The following is a 17618-nucleotide window of genomic DNA, read 5'->3' as shown; positions in this document are numbered from 1 at the left end:
ACTAGCCTCGCGGCAATTTTGATTGTCGGGGCCCTTGGGGAGAGGGTGGGGCTGGCGGGAAACCGGGGGGTGAAAGAGAAGGATCAGCGCGGTTAAGTAGGATCCAAGTGGCGTGGCCAGCGCCATCTTGTAAGGGGGTGCCGGGTGCACTGCCCCCTCCCACAGAGGCGGCGTGGCCAACACCATCCCCAAGGGAAGGCAGCAGTGCTCGGCAGGGCGCCTGGGGCGGCTTGGCCACAGCCATCCCCAAGGGAAGACAGGGAAAAGTTTAGGAAAATCCGAGGGCAAGGGGATCTGGGGAGCTTCACAGAAGCAAAAGGGGAATTTACAGGAGAGGAGCCCGACACAGCTGGATGTCGACACAATGCGTGGGTGGAAAGGGCTTCTCTTACCAACCCTCGTATAGTTAACATGCCGCCTTTCAAACATTTGTCCCGTTTGTGTCTTTTCTACCCCCTCCGTCCAGCCCAGATTGGGGAGGAAAGGATAGAGAAGACGACTTTTCGCGGGGAAGAAAAAGCAATCAAATATGGGTCCCCATAAAAGACTAGGTGGGGAGTACCTGGGACCTCCCCCCCAGAAACGAAAAACCCACTCGCCCACCGGGCACATGCAAGAATACAGCTCCCGTCTGAGCACGAGCGACGGTTAAAACTCAAAAAGAAAAAACTGGGAACCCAGCCACCCGGCGGGATGGACCCCACCCCGTCTTAGCCCCCCTTACCCTCTGGGGCCCGGGTGGAGATGGCTTGATTCTTCTCCTCGACTTGGTGGAAAAGTCACGCCGAACTGGGGACGTTCCTTCTCGGTTTGGCTCTTCCAGAGGCTTAGGTGTTCCCGGGACCTGCAGGCAAGTTCAGCCGATCTCGGCTGCACCCAAAACTCTTCCCTGAAGCGTTGGGCTCGGCCACTATCGGCCTCTGGTGGTCTCGTTCAAGTGCCGTCCCCTGACGCGCCGTCCTTCGGGCTCCCTTGAGCCGCTGCCAAACCGCCCTCCTTGTTCTGGGGTAGGTCTACCCCCCTTCAAAGCCCCTGCAGCACGTCTGCCCCAGTGCAGGACGTCTGATCTCAGCAGGGGTGGGGTGGAGCGCGCGGAGGCGAGAACAAAGGAGGGTCCCGGAGCCGAATTCTTTTCGCTCGGCGCTCGGCTCCTCTTAGCGTCCGGCAAAGCTTCTACGACCGCAGATGTTCCTCTTCCCTCCTTCTTCTTCCGTGAGGTGGGTGCCCCCACGAATTTGCCCGTTTGTTTTACAAGACGAAGGAGGGAACCATCCTCTGCTACCATTTGTTGCGTTGCGGTCCCCTTTCACCGGGACACCCCGAGCGCGGGCGTGTTGGGCGGTGATGGAAGAGAACGGGCGGCCGGTCCCCCTGTAAATGCTCTGCTGTCCCGGTTATCGGCGCGGGGACAGATGGAGGCGGCACGGGACTTGGGGTGAACAGGTTCCGTTTATTTCGTGTGCCCCAAGACCCCTTGGGGCGGGCGAGCAGATGTTTTATACAAGAACTTATGGGGAGGGGTATAGGAACAGCAACCAATAGGGGAATAACAGGGGAGGAGTTTGGGGTAGGACTAAAGGGGGCAGGGAAAGAAGCGGGGGGAGGGGAGAATCACATCTTGGAGAGAAGGGGGTTAGGAGTGAGATGGGGGGGGGGTGTGTACAGACACTGAAAGGAGAAATAACACACTCCCGCACAGCATTAATTCCCGTTAATTCCCGCTGGAATTCCTGGAGTTTCCCTCTCCATTCCCAGTGGATTTCCCAGGTTTTCCTGTTAATTCCTGCTGTGATTCCCAGTGTTTTCCCATCCATTCCTGCTGTTTTCCCAGGGTAATTCCGTGGTTTTCCCACTAATTCCCGGTGTAATTCCCAGTGTTTTCCCATTAATTCCCAGTGCAATTTCTGCTCTCATTCCCACTATAATTCCTGGGTTTTTCTCGTTCATTCCCAGTGGAATTCCTGGGGGGCAGGAGGGGACATGGGTCGCAAAAGGGACAGGAGGGCGTGGCAGGAAGGGGGAGGTGATGGAGGGGTGGCGGGGACTGAGGGTGGTGGGGGAGGGACAGTGGGGGGGTGGCAGAGGGGATGAGGGAGGTGGCAGGGGGTGGCAAATGAAACAAAAGGGTGACAAAGGAACCGAGGGGACCACTGAGCCCTCCAAGGAAGGGACAAAGGGGATCCCAGGAGGGCACAAGTGCCATGAGGTCCCTGACACCTCCCCTGTCCCCTCCCCAGCTTTCCCCATCCCTGCTGGAGCTGCTGGTCACCGTAGTGGCCACCCTGGGTGAGCTGGCAGCCTCCACAGCCAGGCCAGACAGGGCCGTGCTGCTGGGCGTGTCCCCAGGGTACCTGCACACAGCCCTGGGTCCTTCACTGGGCAGCTCTATGACACCTTGGACCACGGCGGTGGCACCTGGTGGCACCGCGATGTCACCTCCCAGCGTGACTCCCCCCTCACCTCCCTGGGCCAGGCCCTGGCTGCCGATGAGACCACCCCATGGACCACCTGGGCCCAGGTGACACACGCGGCCAGAGACTGGTGGGACCCAGGGGCTGCACTTGTGGGCAGCTGGTTCCGGCTGCTGGATGAGGCCACCAAGCTCTGGGACGCCTGCAGGGACGCGGCCTCTGGCGAGGGCACCGCTGCGGCCATGGGAGAGGCCACGGGAGAGGCTGTGGAAAAGGCCACGGTGGCCACCAGCCAGGCAAAAGTGGTCACCAGGAGGAGACAGAGGCGGAGGCCGCCCTGGGGCTGCGGGAGTGCTTGGTGGCCCCGTGTGACAAAGCCACCGTGTTCCACCCGTTCCACCGCGTTCCCCTGGGAGCTGCAGCACCGGCTGACCTGAGGGGACAACGAAGCCGTCCCGTGATTTCCGCGTGACCTTGGCAGTCAAGGTGGCCGAGCAGCTGTGGGAGGCCAGCGACTGGCTAGCCGCTTGTCACCTCCTGGGAACACTTGGAGACATCTACACCCTCTTCTGGAGTTCCCATTGTGACCTGGATGGCCGCAGACACCGTGCAGCGGCTGAGAAGTGCCAAAGAGCCATCAAGGACATCCCGAGGTTGCTGCAGAAACAGTGATGTCAGCACTGTGATGTAATCAGGGGCGGTGACATCATTGAGGACATCACTGGTGTCACTTCTCCCCTCCCCCCTCCCTGCGCGGGATTTGAGACAAATTGGGGGAATTTTCTGGGAATTTTCATTGGAATTGTCCCAAATCGTGATGGGAGTTCCTGGGATGCTGTCTCTGGAGATGCTCAGGGACACTCAGGGACACTCACGGATGCGGCGGTGGGTCAGGGGGTGAATGAGCCCCCTCGATGCCTTGCAGCAGCGGCAGCTTCCTGCCGTGTCTGCAGCAGAGCCGGGTTATAAGTGACAATAGAATAATCAGCTTTTGCATTTCTGTGTTGACTTTTGCAGGTTGTTATTGATCACAAGGACTTTGCTATGGTACCTGATATTGATTATTGAGAATTCCTCGTAGCTGCTCATTGGAACTCTAAATTCTATCAGTGTACGTGTGCAGCGTGCAGCCGATTTAACGGCAGCGTAAGGGTCCCTTGGGGCTCCGTGCTGCCCACCCCCCCCCCGTCATCAGCTGGAACACCCCACAATTTACCAGGGCCCCCCCGCACACCGGGACCCCCCATTCACTGCCCCTTCCCCCTTCACCGACCCCCGCAAAGCGCTGGGACCCCCGATCCGTGAGCTCCCCCAGTGCACCAGGACCCCCCCTCACCGCCCCCCATTGATCGAACCCCCCAAACGCCCCCGACCCCTCCCCGCCCCCGACCCGCGCTGGCCCCGCCCCCCGCCCACGCTGGCTCCGCCCCCGCCCGCGCAGGCTCCGCCCCCCGCCCACGCTGGCCCCGCCCCCACCCGCGATGGCCCCGCCCCCGGCCCGCGCTGAGCGGAGCCTGTCAAGAAACGCCCCTCGGGTTTGTAGCCACGCCCACAACGGGGCGGGGCCGAGTGGTTCGCCCAATGAGGAGCGACGGAGCAGGGAGAGGCGGGGACTGCGAGGGGTCGGTGGGAGCAGCAGCCAATGGGGAGCGGAGAGGGCGTGGCCTGAAGGCAGGAAGGGGCAGCAGTGAATGGGCGCGGAGGGGGCGGGGCGCGGAAGGAAGGGAAGGTGGGCGGGGCCTGTGCGAGCAGCGAGTGGAGCACGGGAAAGGGGCGGGGCCACGAACGGGACCGTGGGAAGGGCGGAGGAGGAACCCATTGGGGGCGTGGCGGGGGTTTTGGGGCTCCGGGGGTCCCAAATGATCCCAAATCCTGCTGGATCCCAAGGAATAACCCCAAGGGATCTCAGGTCCTAAATCGTGGGTCCCCGAAAATCACAGATCCCGAATGCTGCTGGATACACGAAACCAATCCCAAGCAATCTCAAACCCTAGATCCCAAATCCTGCTGGATTCCCAGGAATAGTCCCAAATTATCTCAATTTCTGGATCCCAAGCAATCCCAAAATTACCACAAATCCTGGATCCCTAGCAGTGTTAAAGTCCAGATCCTAAATCCTGATGGATCCCAAGGAATAGTCCCAAATGATCTCAAATTCTGGATCCCAAACAATCCCAAATCCCAGATCTCAAATCCTATTGGACACTCAAAACCAATTCTAAATGCTCTCAAATCCCAAATCCTGGATCCCAAAAAGTCCCAGACACCAAATGCTGCCAGATACCCCAAATCCGATCCTAAAAGATCTCCAATCCTGGATCCCCAAACAATCTCAAATCCCAGACCCAAAATCCTGCTGGATCTCCAGAAACAATCCCAAAAACCAATTGCAAATCAGGGTCCTGGCAGGGGAAATCAGAGCCCTGGCTGGGGTAAATGGGCCCTGAGGGGGCCAATGGGGTCCTGGAAGGATAAATGGGGGCCCTGAGGGGTTCAGTGGGGTCCTGAAAGGATGAATGGGGGTAAATCAGGGTCCTGGCAGGGGAAATCAGAGCCCAGAGGGGTCAATGGGGTCCTGGCAGGGAAATGGAGCCCTGGAGGATGGATCTGGGCCTCAAGGAATTAAACCCAACCTGGAAAAGGGTTCCTGAGGTCCTGGCAGGGCCAGTTCTGCCCCTCGGGGGAGGATCAGGGTGTGGGGCCCTCCCTCCTCCAAGAGCCTCAACGCCCTCAGCCCTCAGAGCTCTGGCCACAGCCTCTGGATGGAGACAGGGATGGAGCACAAGGTGGGAACCCCAAAACCCCGGGGTCACCCCCAGTGGGTACCTGAGGGGATCTGGGGGGATCTGGGGGGGAATTGGGGTATTTTGGGCCAGTTTGTTGAAGTTTGGGAATCCCCAGGGCCATGGGTGCGGCCAGAAGGGAAAAGGGAAGTGGAAAGTTCCGGAGTCTGGGGAGTTCAGAGGGGCCTGGGGAGGGGGAAAAGAGGGGTGGGACCCCCCAAATTCCAGGGAGGATTCAGGAGGAACCCCCTAAATCTCACCTGGGTACCTGAGAAGCCCAAAACCTCCCTGAAGCCTCACCTGGGACACCTGGGAAACCCCAAATCCTTGGGAATTCTCACCTGGGAACCCCCAAACCTCACCTGGGAGCCCCTTGGAACCCTCACTTGGACACCTGGGACCCCCCAAATGCTCACCTGTGCATCTGAGAAACCCCAAATCTTTGGGAAATCTCAACTGGGAAGCCCCAAATCCCTGGGGAACCTCACCTGGCACCCCCAAAACCTCACCTGGGGCCCCTCCAATCTCTTGGGAGCCTCACCTGGGACCCCCCCTTGCCCCCTGTGTCCACCCTGACCCCCGTGCCGTGTCCTCTGGATGTCCCCTGCTCATTTGGGACCCCCAAAATCCGACCTGGAACCCCCCAAAATCCTTCCAGGACACCCTAAAACCCTTCCAAGGCCCACAAAGCCCCTTCAGGATCCCCCAACCCCCCCCCCCCCCCGTGCTCCCCCTACCCCCCAAAAACCCCACGGGGGATCCCCAGAACCCTGCCTGGATCCCCAACCCCCCCCAGAACCCTCCAATCCCTCCCCCACTGCCCTAATCCCCCTTTCCTGTCCCCAGGTGTCCCCCCCTGCCCTCCCCCGTGAGGTGGACACAGCGGTGGCCGTGCGGCGCAGGGCCCTGGTGGCCCTGGTGGCCTTGGCCGAGGCCTTGGGGACACCGGACAGCGTCCCCGCTGCGCTGGCCGAGGCCGAGGCTGCCCTGGGCCAGGCCCAGGAGGCTCAGAGGGGGCTGGAGAGGGCCCAGGAGGCTGCAGTGGCCCCGGCGGTGGCCCTGGGAACCCTGGGGGACGAGGACGAGCAGTGGCTGCGGCAGCTCGGGGCCGTGGCCAAGGCAGCGGCGGCGGCGCTGGAGCGCGAGGAGAGACGGGCACGGCGGTGCCAGCGCTGGCTGCGGGCTGGGCACGGGCTGGCCGTGGGGCTGATGGTGCTGTGCGGGGCCGTGTGTGAGTAAAAACCAGTACGGACCAGTATAGACCAGTATGGACCAGTATAGAGCAGTATGGACCGGTATGGGGCAGTATGGACCAGTATGGGCCAGTATAAGTCAGTACGGACCAGTTTGGATGAGTTGGGCTCTGGGCCGGGCACGGGCTGGCTGTGGGGCTGATGGTGCTGTGTGGGGCTGTGTGCCAGTAAAAACCACTATGGACCAGTACAGACCAGTATAGACCATTATAAACCTGTATGGACCAGTATGGACCCATACAAACCAGTACGGACCAGTATAGAGCAGTATGGAATGATAGGGACCGGTATGGTGTAGTATGGACTGGTACAGACCAGTATAAGCCAGTTCAGACCAGTATAAACCAGGTCAGACCAGTATACATCTTGATAGTACACTGCAGCTGTACTGTGTGCTGTGGGTCTGCACTGCCTCAGTGGGAGGCAGTATGGACCAGTTCAGACCAGCTCAGACCAGTATAGACCAGTATGAGTATCCACAGACCAGTAGAGACTTCCCCCTGCCTGGACCCGTACAGACCAGTTTGGACCAGTATAGACCAGTATGAATATTTACAGACAAGTAGAGACTTCCCCCTGCCCTGACCAGAGCAAACCAGTACAGACCAGTATGAGGCACTGCAGAGCAATGAGGATCATTATGGATCAGTAGAGAGCAGTGGGGACCAGTTCAGACTGGTATGGAACAGTACAGACCAGTACAAATATCTACAGACCAGGAGGGACTTTCCCCTGCCCTGACCAGTATAGGCCAGTTCAGACCAGTATAGACCACTATGGACCAGTGCAGAGCAGCAGGGGGCAGCAGGGGATGCAGGGAACCAGTACAGACCAGTTCAGACCAGTATGGAGCCCTACCAACCAGTAGAGACCTTCCCTGCCTCAGGATGGGGGCACTGGGATGGAACTGGTTACACTGGGACAGGGACACCGGGACAGGACTGGGGAAACTAGGACAGGACTGGTGACACTGGGATGGAACTGGTGACACTGGGATGACTCACGGGGGCAATGACACTGGCACGGTGACAGTGGGGGGGACACTGAGCTGGTGACATTGGTATGGGGACAATGGGGTGGTGGCACTCAGGTGGTGACAGTGGGACAGAACTGGTGGCACTGGGGTGGCGACACTGGGATGGAACTGGTGACACTGGGCTGGTGGCACGGGGGCAGCCCTGGGGACACCGGGGTGGTGACAGTGGGATAGACTGGGGTGGTGGCACCGGGCTGGAACTGGGGACAGTGGGAGGGGATTGGTGACACTGGGGCAGGGAGAGTGGGACAGGACTGGGGTCACTGGGAGGGGACACGGGGATGGGGACATCAGGAAGGGACTGGGGACACTGGGACAGGGTGAGGGACACTGGGGTTGAACTGGTGGCACTGAGCTGCTGCTATGGGTGGTACTGGTGACACTGGCATGTGACATAGGTATGGGGACAATGGGGTGGTGGCACTGGCGTGGAAGTGGGAGCAGTGAGCTGGTGGCACTGGGACAGGACTAAGGACACTGGGCTAGAACTGGGTTGGTGACACTGGGCTGATGGCACTCGGGTGGTGACAGTGGGACAAAACGGGTGGCAATGGGTTGGAAGTGGGGACACCGGGACAGGACTGGTGGCAGAGGCACAGGGACACTGGGATTGAACTGGTGCCACCGGACGCGTGGCACTGCCATGTCCCTGGTGCCACCTGTGCAGTGTCCCCGTGTCCCCACAGTGTCCCTGGACTCGGCCCGCACCGCCCTGGGGGTGAGCGAGGACAGCCACCTGCTGCTGGCCCTGGCCGCGGTGGCCGTGTCCTGCGAGGTGGCCTGGCGGGGTCTGGGGACATCACGGCGTCACCTGGCCACCGCCGCGAGCCACCAGCGGGACATGGCCCTGCGCCTGCGGGACCGTGCCCGGCGGGTGGCAGCTGCCAGGGCCAGCGCCGAGGCCGCTGCGGCCACCAACGAGGCCACTGCAGATGTGCTGGGGCGGCTGGAGGAGGTGACACAGGCACTGGGGACGTTGGTGACGGCTGTCACCCAGGACAGGGAGGTGACACCTTGGGGGACACAGGGACAGGGCTTCCCCAGAGCTGCCCGGGCACTTGGGGACATCCTAGTGGGCTTGGGGACATTGCGTGAGGGGCACGAGGAGGTGACGCCGAGGCTGGAGGCGGCCCAGAGAGCGCTGGTGGGGCAGGGATAGGGACAGGGTGGGGACACTGGGGTGGCACTGTCACCGCTGGGGTAGGGGGACACTCCGAGGGACATTGGGGACTTTGGGGACAACCCCGTGTCCTTCCCTTGGGGACAGCGGGACCACCCTGAGGTCCCCTGTCCTGTTTTGGGTCACCACGATGTCCCCGATGTCCCCACAGGACCCCGGCATGTCCCCAGGGTCCCCAACAGGACATCGGGGACGCACTTGGGTCTTGTTGGGGACATGGGGGGGACACCGGGGCCATGTGGGGACCCTGAGGGCACATCGGGGTCCCGTAGGGGACATGGGGAGGACATTGGGGACCCCGCCCGGGCCGCTCGGGGGGAGGGGGGGCGGGGACGTCACCTCGCCCTGCCCCCATCCGGCCGCGCCACTTCCCGCGTGTTCCCCGAGTGTCCCCCGGGCCTGTCCCCCCTCCCCGCCAGCATCTCCCGGAGTGTCCCCGCAGTGTCCCCGCGGCGTCCCCGGAGTGTCCCCAGCGGCCATGGAGCCCCGCGAGGTGCGGCAATCCCGGGGGACACGGGGGTGCGGCGGGGAGGGGACAGAGGCTGGAGGGGACCGAGGGGGGCAGAGGGGACCAGGGGTGACACAGGGACGGGGGACAGCAGAGCCCTCCAGGGAGGGGACAAAGGGGACCCTGGAAGGACACTGGGGCCACCCCAGGAGGCCACAAGTGCCACCAGGTCCCTGCCACCTCCCCTGTCCCCTCCACAGCTGCTGGAGGCGCTGGTGGCCGTGGTGGCCGTCCTGGGTGAGGTGGCAGCCACTGTGGCCGGGCCCTACGGGGACGTGCTGCTGGCTGTGTCCCCACGGTCCCTGCACACGGCCCTGGGGACCTTCATCAATCACCTCCGGGACACCCTGGACCACCAGGCTGTCCCCTCCCTGGGCCAGGCCCTGGCCGCCCTCGGGGCCACCCCAGGGGCCACCTGGGCCCATGTGACAAGGGCGGCCAGCGCCTGGCAGGACCCGGTGGCCGCGCTCAGGGACAGCTGGGACCGACTGGCCGGGGAGGCCATCGAGCTCCGCGACGCCTGCAGGGCCGCGGCCACCAGGGAGGCCACCACAGCGGCCACCGCCACCACCCTGGCTGGGGATCTGCAGGTCAAGGCCACACAGTGGGGGACAGCCAGGGACAACCTGGTGGCCACGGCCCGGCCGGTGCTGCTGGCCCTGGACAAGGACGAGGCGACCTCAGCGCTGGCTGCGCATGAGGCCCGGGTGGCAGCGGCCACCAACAAGGTGGTGGCGGCCACCAAGGCCAGGGAAGAGACCGGGATGGCCACCAGCGAGGCCAGGGCAGCCAGCAGGAGGGGACAGCGGGCAGAGGTGGCCCTGGAGCTGCTGGAGCGCTTGGTGGCTGTGTGTGACAAAGCCACCACGTTCCCCCGGGAGCTGCAGTGCCGGCTCGGGGACATCGAGGCCACCCTGAAGGGGACAAATGAGATGTCCCCCGATGTCCCTGCAGCCTTGGTGGCCGCGGTGACTGAGGCTGAGCGGCTGTGGGAGGCCAGCGCCCACCTGGCCACACGTTACCTGCTGAGGACACTTGGGGACATCCGCACGCTCCTCTCAAGTTGCCATGGTGGACCCGGTGGCCGCGCAGTGGCCGAGAAGTGCCAAAGAGCCATCGAGGACATCCCGAGTCTGCTGCGGGGACAGTGATGTCACTGCTGTGATGTCATCGGGGTGGTAACATCATCAGGGACATCACTGGTGTCATTTGTCCCCGCCCCCTATCTCAGGGTGGGATTTGAGTCAAATTTGGGGAATTTTCTGAGAGTTTTCATTAAAACTGCCCCAAATCCTGATGGGGATTCCTGGGGTGACATCACTGGGGACACTTGGGGACAGGGACCAACGCAGCAAGGCCCAGTCACGTTCGGATGCTGTTTCCATGTTGGTGGGGACACGTGGAGTCCTGAAAGGGAAAACAGGGTCTTGAGGGGGTGAGTTGGGTCCTGGCAGGGGAATGAGGGTCCTACAGATGTCACTTAGGGTCCTGAAAGGGTAAACTGGGGGGCCAAGGGGGTAAATGGGGGTCTTGGCAGGTTAAACGAGGGTTGTGAATTCCATCTGTAGGACCCCATTGAACCCTTCAGAGCCCTCATTTACCCTTCCAGGACCCCATTTAGCCCCTCAGGGCCTTCATTTCCCCAGACAGGACCCTGAGCCCCCCACTCTCAAGGCGACCTTTCCCCTTCCAGGACCCCAATTACCTTCCGGGACCTCATTCACCACCCCCCACCCCAGGCCCTGCCCCCAGGCTTCGCCCCAAGCTCTGATTGGTTGGATTGGAGAAAGGGGCGTGGCCATTGAGGTGGAAACCGAAATGGAGAAGAGGGGGAGGGAAGACGGGGTAGGGACACCCCAAAAATGAGACCAGGCTCCCCCAAATTCCAGGAATTCCATGGGAACCCCTAAAATACTGGGAATTACATAGAAATCCCCAAAAGTGGGACTTAGGACTCCCCAGATGTCCCAACCTGGGATTCTCAGTTTTTAATGTCCCAAATTGGCATAACAAGTTGAATTTCCAGGAGATTCCTGGATTTTAATGCTTCAGATTGGGATAAAACGCTGATTTTCCAGTGAATTCCCTTTTTTCCCAGCAAAACCCCATGAATTTCCTGGAAAGTCAACTTTTAATCCCAATTTCAGGCATTATAAAAATGGGGTCCTGGGGGGGTTTGGTGGTCCTGGGGAGGATTTGGGGTTCCCGAGGGAATCTGGGGGTTCAGGAGGGTACTGGGGGGGGATTTGGGGGGTCCTGGAGGACCTCAAGGGGTCCTGGGTGGGGTTTGGGAGGTCCCAAGGGATCCTGGAAGTTCTAGGACGGCTTTTGGGGAATCCTGGGGAGGATCTGGGGGTTCCTGGAGGGTTCCAGGTGGGGTTTGATGGTGGCCACTGTGCTGCAGATGTGGCACGTGGTGGAGCCGTGTTTGCAGATCCTGCGGGAACTGGAGGAGGATGGGGCTGGCTGGGGTCATGCGGAGGCACTGCCATCATCATGGAACGTTCATGCTTGTGACTGGTCATCGGCATTGGCATCGTCACAGAACCTTCATGGCCGTGATGGGTCATTGTCGCCCTTGTCAAGGAACGTCTGCGGTCATTAAGGGTCATCATCGTGGAATGTCTCTGATGGTCGTGATTCCATGCGTGGCCTTGATGGGTCTTCACCGTCACTGTCATCATCAAAGATGGGTCCATCCGTGGTCTTCAAGGGTCCATCCATGGTCTCGATGGGTCTTTGCCTTCGTCATCGTCATCATCATGGACCGTCTGTGGTTGTGAAGGGTCTTCATTGCCATCGTCAGTGACCATTTGTGCTCATGAAGGGTCATCATCGTTGTGGAATGTCCATGATGGAGATGAGTCCATCCACGGTATTGATGGGTCTTTTGCTTTATCATCATCATCATCAACCACGGACATGAAGGGTCTCCATTGTCATCAAAGGCCAACCATGGATATGAAGGGTCTCCATTGTCATCAAAGGCCAACCACGGACATGAAGGGTCTCCATTGTCATCAAAGGCCAACCATGGATATGAAGGGTCTCCACTGTCAATCAAGGGCCGTCCATGGTAGTGAAGGGTCTCCATTGTCATTATTGCCATCACCTGTGGTCCGAATGGGTCATTGCATGCCAACTGTGAAGGAGAAAGATCTTCATCATCCTCCTCTCCCTCCTGGACCCTCTGATGTGGCCCTGCGGCTCAGTCACGGGGGAGAAGAGAAGGACCCTCGTCATCAATGCTGTCATCACGGGGTTCCCACGGCAGTGAGGGGACAATCCATGGTGACATCAGGACCATCCATGGTGACAATAGGACTATCCATGGTGGGGACGGGACAATCCATGGTGACATCAGGACCATCCATGGTGACACTGGGACGGGACAATCCATGGTGACAATATGACAATCCAGAGTGACATTGTGACAATCCATGCTGACAGTGGATCAGTACAGACCAGTATAAATCACTATGGAGCAATATGGACCAGTATGAACCAGTACAAACCAGTAAGAACCTGTGCTGGGTCTGTGAGTGACCACTGCAGCTCCCAGATCAGTCTGGGGCTCTGGTCCCAGTTCAGGCTCTGGTCCCAGTTTATGCCAGTTCCCAGTTTAGCCCCTGAACTGGTTTGGAATCACTCCCAGTTCAGTCTGTACTGGTTGGGGTCCAATTCCCAGTTTATCCCAGTTTATCCTGTACTGGTTGGTGTTGCAGCATTTTTGAGAGAAAGAGGACATGAGTTATGAAATTTGAGCTACTCCAGTCTAGGCCTCAGATTTGGGCCTTGTGAGGCCTTCAAGCCTCTGACGCAGTTAGAAATTCAGAGCTTGTGGCGCAGATAGAAATAGTCTTAAGGTGTGACAGGGACCACTGGGCTGTCTGGGTGTGAATTAGTATAGGTTTCATAGTGTAAGGTGTAGGCCGTTTTAAGGAAAAGGTAAACAATATTAGTTTGCCAATCACAGTGTCTTTGTTTCTGTAAACTATGTGGAAGCTTATATAAACTACCACCTTATCTTGAATAAAGGGAGTACGTTTGATTAACCACATTGGTTCAGATCTGCGTTTGTCTTGTCCAGCTTTCCGTTTTCCTGAGATTCCCTGGCTTTTAGTGGCGCCCGAACAGGGACTCAGGAGGCTCCGAAAAAGCTCCCAAATTACTTTTAGAGGAACGGGGAGCTGAGTTTGAGTCGTGCGACAAAAATTCAGGTCCAAATCGCCTCATGGCGATGGGGCCAGGATCCCAAATTCACTTTTTGTGAACGGGGATCAAGTGGAACGAAGCAGAAGTCTCCAAACTCCGAATTGGGCCGTTTCCCAACGGGAGGAAAAAGACTCTTCGCATTGTTGTTTGTTTGCGAGAGTCCGTTGGAGCAGTGGGAAGACCTCGGCGTTCACAAGGAACTCGAATGGCGGGTGTGAACGTGGCCGGGGCCAGAAAGCTGGAGGGGGAGTGCCGCCTCGCCAAAGAAAAGCAAGGAAAAGCAACCTGCGGAGGTTGGAGGTAAGCCGCAGAGAGAGAGAGAGGGTGAAAGTTCACCATGGATGGGGATCTGCAGGCTTCCGTGCGGCTTCTCTTTCCTATTCTCTCAGAGAGAGCTGAAAAAGTTAAAGAAGCCGATTTAGAGCAGTTGGTCCTGTGGGCATGAAACAAAGGCAAGCTGCAAAAGCCTTCGCTGATTTTTAGTGAAGTCGAATGGCAAGAGCTGGGGCAGCTGCTTTGGGATGCAGTGATAGAGGGCGGAAAAGACAAGAAAACACTGCTGGAGCTTGGAGGCATTTGGAAAAAAGTTTTACATACCCTGCAAAGCATGGCCGTGGAGAAAAAAGCAGCAGAACCTGCAATTCAGGCGTTTGAGCAATCCACATCAGAACAGACAGAAGTTCAGAAGTTATCTCGGGTTGAAAAATTCTTTAATGTTTGTAATATGCGGCCAGTGCGAGGGCAGAAAGCTCCAGTCAGTCTCTCTGTCAGGGATTTTGTCGCTCGTTTGGAGGGAAACGCAGAGCCAGGAGGCGTGGGGCCGGCCGGCGCGGGACAAAGCAAAAGCGTGACCGCGGCAGGGGCAGGAGTGTGCCCGCAGGCAGCGGATGTCAGCAGCTCGGTGGTTCCATGGAGTAATGCGAACCCGGAAGGGGCCCCCTCGGGTCCCTCGGGAGGCGGGGAGACATCTGAGGAGGCTGGTGGAGTTGGTGACGAAACAGGGCTGACTCAGGAGGAGGAACTCAGGGGCGGAGATCAAGGCGGAGACCAGGGTGGAGAAGGGAGCGAGGCGGTGCTGGCCCCTCACCCCCCCGCAGCGGCCGAGGCGGCAGCAGCGGCGGGTGCGTGCATGCGTAGAGGCGCGGCTCGGCAATACCCGCCAGTGGCGGCAAACAACCCGGCGCGGCTTGGCGGGGCTGGGCACCACAATACTAGCAGAATGGCAGAAGCAGCAACTCAAACAACAGCAGAACAGAGCCCCGAAACAGCCAGTTCCCACTCCACCACGGTAGCGCTGCGCTGCCCACTCCCACCAAGTTCAGACTCTGGCGACTCAAAGCCAGACCTTCCTGTTGTCAATTGTAGCAGGGACAAGCGATCACAGAACAAGATAGAAAGACCAAATATGTTACAGAAAAAAATAGCCCACCTTGCCACCCTTTCAAATCTTCAGGCTCAACCAGTGGAACCTTCCACTGGCCAGCAATTGGCATTGCCAGCAGTTTTAAAAAATCCATTGCAGTCGCAATGGGCATCAGTTGTGAAGGATGCTCTTTTGGACGGTGACTGGAAGGCTGTCAGCTCCCTGGCTTGTCCTGTCATAGTGTCTAATGGGAATGCCATCTGGGAGCCTCATGAGTGGAAAATCCTACAATCACCTAAGCAGACAGTCACCACTTATGGGATCAGATCAGAAGCAGCCAGGAACATCATTCAGTATATATTCACAGCAGATGTGCTTTGTCCTGGTGATTAATCTAATATTGCATCCCTGCTCCTGACACCCTCCTAGTTTCTCATGTTTGTAAGGGAATGGAGGCGATTGGCAATTGAAGAGGCCAACAAACACACAAATGTGGGGGATCCTTTTTATGGAGTCCAGCCAGATATGCTGACTGGGCGAGGACCATATGCAACCAACCAGGTGCAACTTACCTTTCCCGTTGAAATGCATCAATTGTCACAGCAATTGGCTCATCAAGCTTTGCTTTTGGTACCAGACAAGAAAAAGTCAGCATCCTATGCCACCATAAAGCAAGGAGCCACTGAACCATTTGGACAATTTATTGATAGGCTGTCAGCTGCTTTGAAGGACGCACCTGACGTGCCACCAGACGTTCAGGAACATTTATTCCGATCCCTTGCTTTTGAAAATGCTAACCCACACACAAGAACCATCCTAGCCACCCTTCCTCAGGGCTGTCCAGTCGATGAGATGCTTGTCAGAGCCACACGCGCAGAACAAAGCAACCAAGCTGCAACATTCACAGCAACCATCCAAGATGCCATGCAACAAGGACACATGATTGCAGCTGCCTTGTCAGGCAGCAAAGGTAACAACTCACTTCGTCGCAGCAAAAGTCAACCTAATCTTAAATCATCTAAAACCATTTGCTTTCGACGCAGTGGAACAGGCCATCTCCGGCGAGACTGCCAAAAGATGGTGTGGTGTCACAAGTGCAACACTGACAATCATGCCACAGAAGCTTGTCGCAGTTCGGGAAACGGCCAGTGCAGCGCGCGGAGGCACTGCGTGAAGAAATAAATCGATGCCCAGACCCCACAGACTCCAAGAACAGCTTCCTGTTGAACAACTCACCTGCCACCTGGGGAAGTCTTGGAGTCGACGTTGCCACCGCCACAGAAGTCACTCTGAATGACACAAAGGTAACCCTAATTCCTACCAATGTATATGGTCCAATGTACAGCACAACTTCTCTAGTTGGGGGTTTGTTGCTGGGGAGATCCTCCACAAGCAAACAAGGTGTGATCATGATTCCTGGCGTCATTTACGCAGACTTCACCGGTCAAGTGAAAATAATGGTTCATGCCTTGCAACCACCTGTGACAATTCCCAAAGGAAGCAAGATTGCCCAAATTGTAGCAATTGAAAATTTCTTGCCACATCATCAGCGCCCAAAAGAACCAACTGATTCTGGAAGACAAGACAATGGCTTTGGATCAACTGGCCACAATGTCTTCTTCACATTTAACCTGAAAGATCGTCCGTACAAGAAAGTACAACCGAAACGTGGTTCACACTGTGTTCGATTGGAACCAATGCTTGATACAGGAGCAGATGTCTCAATTATCAATCAGATGTACTGGCCATCCAACTGGCCCTTGCGAGCCCCAAGTTCGCACATTGTAGGAGTGGGTGGAATGAAGATTCCTTCAGTTAGCAGAGATCCCATCAGCACCATCTTTGAAGACAATCAAGTTATTGTGACTCAACCATATGTCATGTCTTTGCCCAAACAGCTTCCAGGATTGATAGGCAGAGATGTGCTTTCCCAGCTTGGGATGGTTTTGACCACCGATCAGCATTTTCCGTGATGGCCACTGCGGAGCAGCCGCCCATCCTCAAAATTACCTGGTTGACTGAAACACCTGTTTGGATTGAGCAGTGGCCAATGTCAGAAGAACGGCTGCAAATTGCTAACCAATTAGTACAAGAGCAACTTGAGGCTGGACATGTTCAGCCATCTGTCAGCCCATGGAACACCCCAATTTTCATCGTCCCCAAGAAATCAGGAAAATGGAGATTGGTGCATGATTTACGAAAAGTGAATGGGCAAATGCAGGCAATGGGTGCTTTGCAGCCTGGACTGCCAACACCAACCATGATCCCACAGGGGTGGAGCATTGTTGTCATTGATTAAAGGACTGTTTCTTTACCATTCCTCTTCATCCACAAGATACCCAGCGATTCGCTTTCACTGTGCCACCCATCAACAGAACAACACCAGCAAAATGATATGAATGGGTTTCCCTCCCTCAGGGAATGCGCAATTCTCCAAGCATGTGTCAGTTGTTTGTCGATTGGGCCCTGCGGCCAGTTCGTCGACATTTTCCCAATGCAATCATTTATCACTACATGGATGACATTCTCATTACCACCAAACAGCCATTGGCAGATGCAGACTTGAATTGGCTCCTCTCACAACTGAAAAAACATGGATTGACAGTGTCCCCAGAAAAAGTACAGCGATCAGCCCCCTGGAAATACTTAGGCTGGCTGATCACAGATTCGCAAATTCGACCCCAGAAACTTACTTTACATGTCGACATTTCTACTTTACATGATGCCCAGAGACTCTTTGGAGACCTGCAGTGGGTTTGTACCATTGTAGGAATCACCAACGATGATTTGCAACCATTTTTGCCGTGGCTTCATGGCAGTGATGCCAACAGCCCTCGAGTCTGTACCCCTGAGCAACAAGAAGCTTTGA

General features: G+C 57.6%; 1 protein-coding gene across 1 annotated transcript; it reads left to right on the top strand.

Annotated features, from left to right (window-relative positions):
• The first annotated feature begins 5108 nt into the window (after positions 1 to 5108).
• LOC121468673 (uncharacterized) lies at positions 5109 to 9365 on the top strand. The gene is made up of 3 exons (XM_041712665.2): positions 5109 to 5197; positions 6041 to 6425; positions 8170 to 9365. The coding sequence occupies exons 1-3, from the start codon at positions 5174 to 5176 to the stop codon at positions 8640 to 8642; spliced, it is 882 nt and encodes a 293-aa protein (XP_041568599.2). The 5' UTR covers positions 5109 to 5173; the 3' UTR covers positions 8643 to 9365.
• Positions 9366 to 17618: the final 8253 nt, after the last annotated feature.

The sequence above is a fragment of the Taeniopygia guttata genome, chromosome 35 (genome assembly GCF_048771995.1).
Source record: "Taeniopygia guttata chromosome 35, bTaeGut7.mat, whole genome shotgun sequence".
NCBI classification, from domain to species: Eukaryota; Metazoa; Chordata; class Aves; order Passeriformes; family Estrildidae; genus Taeniopygia; species Taeniopygia guttata.
This window is presented reverse-complemented; position numbering and strand designations above follow the sequence as displayed.

Excerpts from the sequence above, each read along its gene's own strand:
- LOC121468673 (XM_041712665.2), top strand. The coding sequence starts at position 5,174 with ATGGAGACAGGGATGGAGCACAAG. Across the intron at positions 5,198-6,040 it reads AGACAGGGATGGAGCACAAG|GTGTCCCCCCCTGCCCTCCC; the intron begins GTGGGAACCCCA and ends TCCTGTCCCCAG. Across the intron at positions 6,426-8,169 it reads GGTGCTGTGCGGGGCCGTGT|TGTCCCTGGACTCGGCCCGC; the intron begins GTGAGTAAAAAC and ends GTGTCCCCACAG.